This window comes from Cuculus canorus, chromosome 3 (assembly GCF_017976375.1).
Source record: "Cuculus canorus isolate bCucCan1 chromosome 3, bCucCan1.pri, whole genome shotgun sequence".
Taxonomy (NCBI): domain Eukaryota; kingdom Metazoa; phylum Chordata; class Aves; order Cuculiformes; family Cuculidae; genus Cuculus; species Cuculus canorus.
Window position 1 is genome coordinate 71,359,772 of NC_071403.1, and position 13,470 is coordinate 71,373,241.

The following is a 13,470-nucleotide window of genomic DNA, read 5'->3' on the forward strand; positions in this document are numbered from 1 at the left end:
CAGATACCAAGTGACAGCACAGATCAGAACTAGCTATCAGCCACAGGAACCCTGGAGTGTCACGTTCATGCCTGCTGCATATGTGGTTCAATGATGAGGTTTAACTAATGTAAAAGCACAACGCCATCAGAAAGGAGAACACAGCTTCCCTCACGCAATTTTCCCACCAGCTCCCTCACACAAATTATTTTTACAAATAAGTTAACACTTCACCTTTTACTCACTTTAGAGTTTCATCTCAGCTGTGGAAATGATAGCTAATGGCTATAAAAAGCAAGAAGTCCCTAAAAGAGAAAGTGCTTCTTTCAACATTAGCATGACCAATACATTTTACTCTAACATTACATATTAAGGTTATTTTATTTAGAACTGAAAATAAGAATAATTTTGATTCCTCTTCTCTGTCTTTTAAAAAAGAAAAATAGGTTCAGATGAGATGGAGCTGTCAGAAAATATTATTCTTTTCAACACCTTTAATGTTACCAAGTTCAGTTGTTCAAACGTTGCTTAGACAAAATGCAGAATCCAGCATCACAGCAATACGACCGTGAGGAGTTTATCTCCAGAACAGAGTTTCCCTGGATGCATGTTGGGCCTACCCAGGTCTGCCTTTTCCAGTAACGGAAACTCTTTAATGGAAGGGAAAGTTCGAACATGACAAGCACCCACATTGATAAAAGTCAGAGGTATCTACGGGTTATGGATCAACAAGCAGCTGCTGCTAAGGAACATGCGAGCTATGAAAGGGTCTCCACTCATAACCAAAGGCCACCTTAAGTCATTCAGGTATCATCCACGATCAGTAGCACTCCCTTTTTCTGATCATCCAGAAAGGACAGCGACCCCAGGCACTCATCTCCTGCTTTCCCCCCAACGCTCAGGTAGTCAAAACTGCATAACTCATGTTGAAGGAGGGTCTCTCAACCACATCGGAAGCACATGCTTTAGAGGCTCAAGGACTAGGAGCCGGAGAGGAAGCTCCAAAAATGATCTGAATAAAATGGCTCTCCTATGATGGAAAATCTGTGGTTCATTTTCATATACTGCCACCACCCTTCATTCCTGCAGCTTCCAAGGTCATGAAGGACAGAGCTTAGCTATCTCCTGTCCCTGTCCGTGATCTCCACTTGGGCACTTACAGTCAATACAGCTCAAAACAGAGCAAGCGAACTTCCCGAGTAGACTCTGGTGTTCAGTGACCGTTGAAGAAAGTGAAGGGACAAAATCAGCTGATGGTCACAGACCTCATCATCTTCAGAGAAAGACAAAGTGTCACATCTTGCCAAATACCAATCCGACAACCATCTAAACAAAATCACTGTCCTTACTCATTCACAAAAGCAACAACTCAATGAAACAGCAAACATTAATTTGACCAGCTACTACACACAATTTAAGTTTATGACCCAATGGTATTTGCAACACCTCTCTGGTCAGGAAAGACTTATTTATAGAACCACTGAATCTAACATTGGAAAAGATCTCTTAAGATCACTAAGCCCAACTGTCAGCCCAGCATCACTTTGTCCTCACCTCAGAGAAAAATGATTAATATCAGAAGTTTTCTTATACTTCTGCAGCATAAAGTTATCTCTAAAGGTACGCTGACAGAATTCTACAACTCTGTTTCTCAGAGGACTACAGTAAGGCTCCACCAAGGCCTATGTCAACAGACGACTGAATTTCAAGCCACGCTTTTCCCCTCGCTTTCCCAAGTACAAGAAGCTTGGGAACTGCAAATTTTACCCAGTATCTCCTGAAAAAAACTTCTCATTTGGCCAAATAAGAATGAAAAATGGGGAGGAAGCTTTACATATTTGCCATCTCCACATCAGTAGGGCAATCATCCACCCGATTCATCTGTAGGAGAAGGGGAAAGGAGCAAAGTTCAAGAGGCAGCCAGAGTTTCTCTTTGGGAGCCTCAGAAGTTCAGCAGAGCAGCAAGACAGGGTGGCAATACCTGACAGCTGACAAGTATTTTTCCACATGTATTTAAGTAGTATGTTAGATTTTGGTAACTGTTGCTGAACCAGACTGAGTAGCTACCTATGTACTGTTGCAAAATCACATTTCAAAGGAGAACTAAGCATTAAAAAGAAAATCAATTCTTTCACCTTTCATGTTGTTTCAGGTACAACTGAAGTGCCATTTGTGGTCAGCGGGAATCTTTCAGCTAGCCAGGATTCCTTGGCTTTGAATCAGACCATCCAAGAGCATTACTGCAGTGTCAGAATGATTGCAAGTACCAAGCACCTTCTGAAAGGACTTTAAGTAAAAGCTACTTTCTTAGAAACAAGGAAGAAGCAGACCAAGATATCGTGAAGCAGACAACTTCTTTGTGATGTTTTTAAAAGCACCAATAAAGGTTTCTTAACTTTTGCTAAAGACAAACACACCTGGTAACTATAACATCTGGCTGGTGTTCAAGTTCAGGGTGCATCTTTGCAGTTTTCACTTCTTCAACAAGGTATGGGTTCTGCCCAGCTGTAACACAGCAAACCACAGTGAAGTCCTCACCTTACAGTGGTATAGGTACACTCAAGACAGCTCAGGGACAGAAACTGCCGTACTGTTTTAGCCAGCAGGGCTAACAATCCACGTGGGGAAGAGAGTGCTTTCACAGAGCTCAGGAAAGGGGGTCAAGCTCACTCGAATTACCTTCCATTTGCCACCGACTCAGTGCACACACATAAACAATCACCGTGAATCAGATACTGCAGATCAGCTGACATATGGTACCTGTCATCCTACAGTAACCCCTCCAAACACAAAGAGGGCCTGAAACTTAGACCGGCTGCAGAGCGACAACTGACCCCTGTTCAGAGGCTAAACCCTCAAACTTTTGCTTCTTGGTGTAGGAGCTGAGAACCACCAACACGAGAGCCTACAAATAAGAGCCCTTAAGGCAAAGAGGCTGTTTCCAAACACTGCAAACTGGAATTATCAAAAGGAAACGGTGACACGGCCTGTTCATGCTAACCAGTTCTTTGGTAAAAACACACATACATAGCATGACGACTGTCAGACTGCAGATCTGGCTCTTCTTCTACTCAGGACAGTGTTTATCTAAAACAAGTGCACTAATTCCAACTACGGTTGTTAATTTTGCCTTGTAACAGCAATTCACAGTAGGACAAATCCCAAGCTTTTTCTTCCCAACCTCATTCCCAGGAGTGCTTGTTCCTCTGTGCTGTGTTTGGGAGCTAGGAACTACAGAGTTTGCTGGAACATGAGGAGGACTGTCCTTCCAGTGCCTTCCAGCCAGAATCCCCATCTACTCTTACTGTGCACCCCATGAGTTTCCCAGTCCAAGAGCAACATCTGATGAGAGGTTTAGATCATTTCTAAAATCAGTTTTCACTATTAACTGCAAAATCCATCATCAAAAGAAATACCTACCAAGGTCATTGTGTCAAGGAGGACAGAAAACACAAGGGAAAGCTTTTCATACTTTATGACCCCATGCACATGGCAGAACTATACAGCTGAATCAGTCTGTGGAACACAGAACCAGATGTGCAAGAAGATGAAGACTCCTATTAGATACTGGAATACCAGCAATGTCCAGTATGCATTAGAATGGTAGCTCTGTATACTTCTGCTGAAAAAACTAGCTAGAATCAAGCAAATACAGCTGCTTATGAGAAACAAACCCAGCCTCAGTAATGTTTCCACGCAGGAAACAACTATGCTGCAGTCTGAGCTCCTAGAACAAAGCAGTGCCTGAACTCTCCCACTTAAGATATCAGGAGGGACCTGACAAAACATGACAAGAGTGGAACTTGCAGGTTTCTGTTACAGGGAACAGTAGGTATCTTTGTATGCATCACAGTGCACATTATGGAGCAGAGCATTCCAACAGGTAGGACCACTGCTGGTTACTGCACAAGGCTCCCACTCCACAGCAGCAACACTGCTGCGAGGTCAGCTGCGATGGTAAGCAGCAGTCCCGCTTCCTTCTCCAACCCACCAGATGACTGTTCCTCTTACACACCTGGCAAACTCTGCAGTCAGCCAATTCAGAGAGCTAAACCAGCAGATAACAAGTCAGGGCACTTTGGAGGCTTAGTTTCCCTGGTGATCTGGTTCAGGGAGCTACAACAGAAGGCAAGGGATAAGAACAAGGGCCTAGAAGCAGAAATAATGGGATGACCCCTTCTTCTAGCAACCAGGCTCTGAAGTCACTTAGTTATCTTGTCAAAACGCAGCTAAAGGAAGTATCTCAGAGGAGAGCATAAAGAATAGCCCCTAAAAGCCTGCTGAAAGGGCTGTATGTTCTACAAGTGCCGATTTGTTGCTCATCTGCGTCTCCCAGCTTCTATGTACGGAAGGACCACAAAGTAAGAGGCAGCAGCATAACCAGTAGAACTTGGGTATTAAGAAGAACCACAGTAACAACTATGCGAGTTATCTTTTAAGAATTATTGTAGGTTTGGAGATTTTAATCACCTAAAAAAAGTTCACCTAACTTTCTAATGGGAAGTACAATTCAATTTATATTCCTCTACAGATTCTTTACCTCAGGACCTACAGCTAGACCTTGCTCTCCTCTTTCAAAGCCATTTAAAAGTCTGTTTTTAAAGTAGTAATATACCATAAAAGCAGAATTTTCATAGATATTCTGTAATTTCACTGCATGTTTTCACTTGCTTTCCTCCTCCCCGTTTCATCAAGAATTGAAGAACTTGGACTCGAATCCCAGGCTACACTAACATACTACAGTTTGGTATCACAAACAATAACAAAAATCATTCAGTGTGCTTCCTCTTCCATCCAAGTGCTGAAAGGAGAAACTCCACATAAACAACGAGCAAACAGAAGGACCTGACAACCAGAAAACAGGAGAGGATTAGGTAATGACAAAGTCAACTGCACAAACCTTTCCTCTTCTCAACTCCTGTTAGTTCAGTTGTGTTTTCTTCCCTTCTTTGCTTTTCTTGCCCATACATCGCACAGTTGTGATTTACTTTTCCTATCCCATCTGCTATCATACATAAGGCTAAACACATTTGATCAGCACAGGTCAGGAATCTTGGCGCAGCATGACACCTCCCCTGTCCATGGCTGCAGGAGTCAGTTTGAGCTTGCCCACAGGCAACCTGTGTCCCAATCCACCCAGTGCACCCTTGCTCCCACTAGAGCAGGACCCAGAGCAACAGATGGGCCAAATGGGCTGTCCCTGCTGTGTATGCGCCTCCAGAGTAAGGAGTTAAGGTGCGCACAGCGGTCGATCTGTACAGGCACTGTCAACTCAGCACTTGCCAGGCACACTGGATTTACCGTGCCAGTGAGGAAACTGCCAATGTGAAGCAGGCTGCAATCTTGACACTACCAGGCAGCTGCCAGGCTGACACAGCATCCACAGCACTCCAGTTCTGTGCATATACATTACATCCTCCATATCCAGTACGCACAATGTTTATCATGCCCAATGTCCAGCACACTTGCAGTAAAAGCCTGACTCACATTGGACAGATTTGGTCTGCTCCATAACTGCGATTCTCCCAGGAAGCCTTGGAGCAGGAGGCAGACACAGAGCATAACCCCCTAAGCAGAAAGGTATCAGATCGACTGACATAGGAGACTTGACATTTCCTCCTCACTCAGACCACTGGGCTCAAATATTTTTTTAACACAGAAACTAAATAAGCAAAGATTTGGCAGTTCTGGGAAATTACACAGATGCTGACTATCTTCCGAATGACCAAAACACACCAAACTCATGGGCAATGGACAGGAATGTGTATACCAGGAACACAAATACTTGATTTCATCCTCCATGTCAGACAGGAAGCCTTAGCATGAATTCAGGCACTTGTCCTACATGAAGGACAGCAGCAGTACCCGGACACTCCTTTGTCTTCCTGATCCAGTGTCAGCCTTTGGGAAACAAAACTTGTATTGGAAGTACTGAGTTTGGAGATTCTAAACTTTGATCTGTAAAGTAGACTTTCCAAATTTTCCACTGCAGAGACAAAGATTACATATTCACATGGAAATACAGCTTTTCCCAGCCTAGTACTCTCTTTGAAGGAATACAGAAAAGACTGAATTAGATTTCTTTCCACCTGGAGCAACTGATGCCTGACTTCTTGACTTCTTGCCATAAGGGGATGATCCTACAAGAACTGAAACCAATTCACTTATTTTGATGCAAGTCTGGGCACTTGCTTCAGAACAAGAGTGATTTAATTCAGCTACTGTTCCAGCCCAGCATGCACCAATACAAGCATTTGGATTAATATATTTAAAAAAAGAAATAAACGGCACACACGCTTACACACACACACTTGAAACAGGGCCAGATCAAGACTCCTTCGCTTTACTCAGATATTGATCTCAACCTTACAAAATTCAAGCTTTGTGAGCAAGAAATCCAGCAGAGCTCGGTTTGTACACGTTTGTTCCTCACGCGGCCTATCCTGCTCCTCCTTCCCCTTGTGTCCCCTGCACAGACAGATGACTAATTCCATTACCTTGCACCCTGACAGGCCAGCTGGTTGCTGCCTCTTGGCATGGGTAGACAGGGTGAGTTATAAATGTCTCTCCCTCATTGTCTTCTTCCTCTGCCCAGTCAATCATTTCCACACAGTTAAAGAACTTCACACCCCTTTGTCAAACCTAGCTGAAACAAGCTAAGTTCAGAAGCTGTAGTGACAGATAGACTGTATGGGCTTCCGAGTCCTGTTTTCTTTGGAAAAGAGACTCTAGGGAGGGAGGGAGGGAGGGAGGGAGGGAGGGAGGGAGGGAAGCTTTCAAGGTAGGTTTGCAGGCTGAATGTACTAAACTGCCCTAACTCCAACAGTATTGACCCAGCTTAACTTGGACCTGCCACAATCATACCACACCCACAAACTGTCCATGTTATCCCTTCCCTCGTACCAGCCCTCATGCCAAAAATCAACCTGGAGTTAGAAGACAAAGCAGTTGGCAGTTGGCGCAGTAGCGTGGGAAACAGCCTGCTGCCTCATCACAAGGACACTGATCCACGCAAAAGGCATGTACAGGGCTGGGGCAGACACCGCTGCCATGGCTCTGCAAATTCAGAACTCAACAGCACATGGGATCCAGGCCTAAAAGCACCGGACACAGAGCTCAGACCTCAGTAGTACCACATCCCGCAATGGGATAGTAGTATGAAGAAGCACATAGGCACTAGTGTGGTTATCATTTAAAGAAGAACAGACACAGGGGGGAAAAAAAAGTTTGATGAGACAGCTCTGAGGTTGACAATTTTAGCTGCACTCTGGACAAGAGCTTGGTTTTGTATAAAAATAAGTGTCTAACTTTGCCCTCTTCCTAAAACTATAGCCAAATCCATACCCTCAAGTTGAAAAAAAATAAAAATAAAAAAGCAGCACTGTAAGTAAACACAAGAACATTTAAACATCCCCCAGTCCAGATTTCCTTTTTTTCCTCTAAAGAAAATGAAAGGACCCATCCATTCTGTATCCTTCACGTAGAATTCCAAAACCTCAGAGTAAACCACCGGCAACCTCACTGGTGACCAGAGAGTCCAGGAGGGGAGAAAGAGGTAGAACAGAAGTGGCACAGTGCAGCCAGAGAGCCTCATCTAGATGGAAGGAGGTACAAACAGCAGAACGTAAGGCAAAACATCTTGGGAAAGTGACATCTTATCCCAGCTGCACAACACAGCAGGTCTGGGGAAGAATTCTTTATCTGCAAACATTTACACTCCTCCTTCCCCACTGATCAAAACCCAGGTAACAATCTTTAGTTACCAACATATAATACAGAGAGCATGATCCTGCGTTGATTTGACCTAATCGTGCCACATATGTAAAATATATGTTTAAGTAAGGATCACTTCACAGTATAAAATGCAGCTCTGTATGACTTTTAAGCCCTTACAAGGATCCTTTGGTGGAGCATTTTTATAAAATCTTTTTTTCCCAGTGATCTATTTATTAATAGCAGGAGTCACAACTGGATTTTTCCCAGTTCTGAAAACATATCAGTTTTAACAGAGTTGCAAACACTGTCTACCTACACAGCATTCAGTAACAAATAAAGCTCCAGACCACATAAACCTTTTACTAAGCAATCTACCAGAATGATATGAAACACAAAGTTCCAAAGATTAACCATGTGCTGCTCCCTTATCAACTCAGTTCTGTGACATATGTACTTATAGGTACTGTGCTGTAGTAAGGAGGAAAGGAATTAATATTAATAAGGAATAATTTTCATTTAATCACAGCTGCATTCTAACAATAATATTTTTTAAACAAATTTAAATCTGAGTTTAATAGAAACTCTTTCCTAATAACTCACATGGGTGCTTTTGTGCAGCTTTTTTTAGGATGACCCACACGGCCTGAGAATAAAGGTGACAAAAGTCACCGCTGCGTTATGTGGCACAGTCTAACCCTAGAACTCTGGGTTTTAATTTAGTAGTGTTACTCTCCACCTTTTGCAGTAACAGCAAAGTCAAGGGTAAAGCTGGCGTTGGCTTCCAGAGATTGTGGATCAGACCCTGTGAGTACCAAAAGAGGAATGGGAGCTGCACCAGACCCTCCAAAGGCAGATGTGATGCCACAAGACCCTCATGCTTCTGGTACATTTTGGGGCAAGTCAGGTTTCACACAACTGACCTTCAAAAACGCAAGGGAAGAGCTTGCAATGAGCATGCTGAGCAGCAATTCCAGCTAAATGTGGAACTCGATTTTGTTACAGTTTTATCACTGCTGAACGGTAAACAGCAATGAACAACAACAACAAAAAAAAATTGAGGTGAATGCTGATTTCCACAAAACATCAGAGAAATATGAACTGAGTGCAGCCTCCGATTTTAAGAGAAAAAGTTTCTGTGTCTTTAGCAAATTAATAACATCTGAACAACCTGAGCCAGGCAGGCCAACACAAAACTGAATAATCAGAACATTTCATCCATAAGCACACCTCTCCAGGAGCATTGCAGAAGGTAGATTTTCATCTGTTTGAAAGAAAAAGTAAACTGTGGGGCTGAAAAAATTCCATGTACTGTATACGGAACATGGATGATGACAATCCTCAGTGCGCGTCACTGAGAGAAGGAAGCTCTTTTCCTTGTTTTTTTGGTTGTTGTTGTTTTTTTTTAATGCCAGTGCACCAGAGAAGTCATTTTAATTATGCAATTACTGAAGATTTTGGGAGGTTTACACAAGCCCCATAATTGGGCATAAGACATCACATCCTCTGGTTATATACACAGCGATCTGGTCTGGGTAACATTCCTCACTCTGACCAATGTGTGCGAGGGGGGGAGCGGGGGAAGGAAGGGGAGGGAGGAAGGGGAATGGAGAATTAAAAATACTTCCTCAGATTTAATTTGCTTTACTCCATTTGCTTAAACCGTTCTGATGGCATAAAATGCACTGAAATATGTATCGCAATGCATCTCCGCAGCTGGAATACCTCATTCCCGGTGCAATATCCTAGATACTCAAACAAAAGACGTTCGGGTGACAATGAAGGGGGGTGGTATTATTTTAAAAGACATTTGTACATCTCACACCGCACTACAGTTCAGTCTCCTTGATCATGCCAGAGTTTGTGACAGCATGAAAAACCAAACCAAATCCACTTGGTAAGCGATGCAAAATGTCTCCTCGCTCCCACCCCCCCTCGCCTCCTCACAGCCCAGCCCCGTGGGGAGGGGAGCAGGCACATTGCCCCCGCTGCAATCGCCAGGATTGGGGTGGGGGAGGGGGCTGTCACACTGCCCCCCCCAAACCCTCCTGGGGTCCCTCAGGGGCCAGGACCCCCTCCCCCAGTCCCACGCATACGGAAGGGGCACATCGCCCCTGCAGCCATCACCAGGGCCCGGGGAAGCTGCCACACTACCCCCAGACCCCACTGCCCTCCCAAGGCTTCCTCAGGGGCTGGACAACCCCTCACTACTGCACAGTCTAGCCTGGGTCCCCCTCGACTCCTCACAACCCAACCCTGCACACGAGGGACTGGCCAGTGCTGGGGAGGGCTGCCACATCGTGTCCCCCCCAGGCTCCCTCAGGGGCCAGACGTCCCCTTGCCTCCTCACAGCCCAGCCCTGCACACGGGGAGCGGGCACATCACACCTGCAGCCAGCACGGGGGTTGGGGGGCTGCCCCATCGCTTCGCCACAAGCCCCCATGGGGTTCCTCAAGGGACAGATTCCCCCCCTCTCCCATCACCTCCTCATGGCCCTGCCCTGCAGCTCCTCGAAGCCAACACCGGGGCTGGGGGAGGCTGCCACACTGCCCCCCGCCCTCCCTGGGGTGTCTCAAATGCCAGAACCCCTCTTGCCTCCTCACAGCCTAGCCTGGACTCCCTTCACCTGCTCAGACCCCAGCCCTGCACACTGGGGAGCGGGCACATTGCCCCCACAGCCATCCCTGGGGGTGGGGGGTGGGGTCTGCCCCACTGCCCCCTTCCCCAAACCCCCTTGCCCTCCCTGGGCTCTTTAAGGGTAGAACCCCTGCCTCTCCTTCCCTCCTCACACCCAGCCCTGCACACTGGGAAGCGGGTGCATCGCCCCTGCAGCCACCCCGGGGCTGGGGGAGGCTGTCACATTGGAGTCCCCCTGCCCTGGGGTCTCTCAAGGGCCAGAACCACCCCTACCTGCTCAAAGCCTAGCCTAGACCCCCCCTCCCCTGCTCACCCCCCAGCCTGGATTCCCCCCTTTCTTGCTCAAAGCCCAGCCTAGATCTCTCTCCCCCCCCGCCCGCTCAAAGCCCAGCTTAGACCCCCCCATCGCCTGCTCAAAGCCCAGCCTAGACCCCATCACCCCTGCTCAAAGCCCAGCCTCGTCCCCCCCTCCCCTGCTCAAAGCCCAGCCTGGACCCCCCCTTCTCCTCCTAACCCCCAACCCCGCACACGGGGAGCCATGGCCTAGGGTGGGGGGCTGCCTCGTCGCCCCCGCCCGCTCAGAGTTCAGACCCCCGTCCCGTTCCCTCCTCCCCCGGTCAGACAATGGTGCTCCCCCCATTCGCTCCGCATTCCCGGCGCGCCGGGCAGGGGGGCCCGGTGCGGCCGAGGTGGATAAATGGCCGCCGGGCGCTGTAACCCAAGCCCCAACTGCGCAGCAAACGCCCTCGGCGGCCCGGGCCACCGCCCCCGGGCACCATCGCGGCGAGGAGGGGGCGGCGCAAGAGCCCCCCGTGCCCGCTCCCCCCTGCGGGGCCCGGGCACCGGCTCCTCACGGAGAAAGCGGCTCGGCCCCCTGTTTGGGGGGACGAGGGGTTCGCCCCCGTTTGGACAGGGCTTGCTGCGGGGCTTCGCCCCCGTTCTGTCCCCATCGGGTGTCCCTCCCCCCTTCCCGGTTCCTTCGGGAGAAGGCGGCTCAGCCCCCCACGTCGGACGAAGTGCGGGGGGGTCGGCCCCGTTGGACGGCACTGGAGGAGTGAGCAAGGCTGGGGGGGGGTCTTCGCCCCCATTGCTGTGAGCGGGGGAATCGCCCCCGTTTAGACCGGAGTTGGGGGAGGCTGGGGGAGGGAGGGATTTCGTCCCCAGTGGACAGAGGTTGGGGAGGGGGCGGGGAATTCCGTTCCCCGATGCAAGGATTTGGGGGGGGGGGGGAGGAGGAATTCCGTCCCCGATGGACGGGGGTAGTGGGGTGATTTCATCCTCAATGAACAGTGGTCGGGGGGGGGGGGAAATTCTTCCCCCATTGTCGAGGTTTAAGGAGAGGGGTAATTTCGTCCCCAATAAACAGGGGTTGGGGGGAGAATTTCGTCCCCGATTGTTGGGGTTTAAGGAAGGGGGGAATTTCGTCCCCAGTGGACAAGGTTACAAGGGGTGGAAGATGCATATCGTCCCCGATAGACAAGAGTTGGGGGGGGCGGAATTTCATGTGAGGTTTGTGGCGTCGGAGGGTAGGGAAGATGGATTTCGTCCCCAATGGACAAGGTTGGGGGGGGAGCGAGAAGAGGGATTTCGTCCCCAGTGGAGAAGGTTTGGGGGGCCGGGAGAAGATGGAGTTCGTCCCCAATGGACAAGGTGGGGGGGGGCGGGCGGGAGGTGGCGGAAATTTCGTCCCCGATGGACGGGGTTCGGGGGGATTGGACGGGACAGTTTCGGCCCCGTTAGACGGAGCTGGGGCGGAGGGTGCACAAGGCTGGGAAGCTCGGAGGAGGCGGACGGGGCGGGGAGAGGGGGGACGTTGTCCCCGTTGGATGGAGCCGGGGCGGGGGGTTCCGGCTCTGTCGGGGGTTTGCCCCCCTTCCCCCGCAGGGCCCCGAGCCGGGGTAGAGCCTCAGGCAAACAAAGCCGTGCCGGTGCCCGATGGCGCCCCTTACCCCGGTCCCCGGCGGCGTTGTTGTTGTTCCTCTCCTGCTGCTGCTGCACCGGGCGCGGCCTGGACACTCGCCTGGGTCTCCTGTTGGCGGCTCGGACCGAGTTCATTTGCCGGCTCGGTGTGGGTGGCGGGAGGGGAGGAGGAGGAGGGAAGGGGGGGGGGAAATCCTCCGGCACCCGGTGCCTTGGCGGGGGGAAGGAGGGAGCGCCGGGGCGGCCGCCTCGCAGCAGCGGGGAAGGAGGAGGAGCTGGGGGGGGGGTGGGTTGTCTTCAGGACCGGTCTCTCGAGAAACAGACGCGCCGCCGGTCTCTCCCGAAGCGCTGGCTGCTAGGGGGACGCTGGCGCCGCGGGTCCCCTCCGCGGCCCCCCCCCCCCGAAAAAAAAAAAAACCACCCCCCCCTTGTAGCGTCTCTGTGAGGAGCCCCCCCCGGTCTTCAAGCCCGCGGCTGCTCCGTGGCAGGAGGAGCCATTGACACTGCCAGGGCGACGCGCGCGCGCACGCACGCTAGGGCGCGGGGGCAGCGGCACCTCGGCCAATCGCCTGCGCCCACACAGCCGCACCGCCGCGCCGCCACCAATCAGAGCGCGGCTTCTATGGCGCGCGGGGTGGGGCGGTGGCGCGGGGGATAAGGGGGGGGGGCGGTAATGGCGTCGCGGGCGCTGGGAGGGACGGGAATAGCCGGGGGGGGAGGAGGAGGAGGAGGAGGGGAGAGAGAGAGAGAGAGAGAGGGAGGGAGGGAGGGAGAGGGAGGCGGGGGGGGGGGGCCGCAGAGTCACCGCCCCGGTATTGGAAGAGCTGCTGGAGTGGGAGGCGCTGTGAGGCAGCCTGGGGGGGGCGGAGGGGGGGGATGAGGGAGGGAAAGGAGGGGAGGACGGAGAGGGAAGGGAGGAGGGTAGGGAGAGGGAAAGAGGAGGAGAGGGAAGGGGGAGATGAAAGAGGAGAAGGAGAGGGAGGACAGGGAAGGGAGGAGAAGAAGGGAAGGAGGAGGAGGGGGAAGGAAGAGGAGGGGTGGGGAGAGGGAGGAGGAGAGGGGAAGGAAGGGGAGGGTGTGGAGGAGATGGAAGAAGGGAGGAGGGAGAGGAGAGGGGAGGTGGAAGGGAGGAGAAGAGAAGAGGGGAGGGGGAGGGGAGGTGGAAGGGAGGAGAAGAGAAGAGGGGGAGGGGAGGGAGGAGGAGAAGGAAGAGAAAGGGGT

The 13,470-nt window shown here is 50.5% G+C and overlaps 1 protein-coding gene across 2 annotated transcripts in view; it reads right to left on the minus strand.

Annotated features, from left to right (window-relative positions):
- FBXO11 (F-box protein 11) overlaps positions 1 to 12,437 on the minus strand; it is a 68,344-nt gene extending 55,907 nt beyond the window's left edge. For both annotated transcript variants that reach the window (XM_054062470.1, XM_054062469.1), the window contains exon 1: positions 12,279 to 12,437. In XM_054062470.1, coding sequence (XP_053918445.1) covers positions 12,279 to 12,384 — 106 coding nt within the window. In that variant the 5' untranslated portion in view covers positions 12,385 to 12,437. The remainder of the gene's footprint in view (positions 1 to 12,278) is intronic.
- Between the last annotated feature and the right edge of the window lie 1,033 nt (positions 12,438 to 13,470).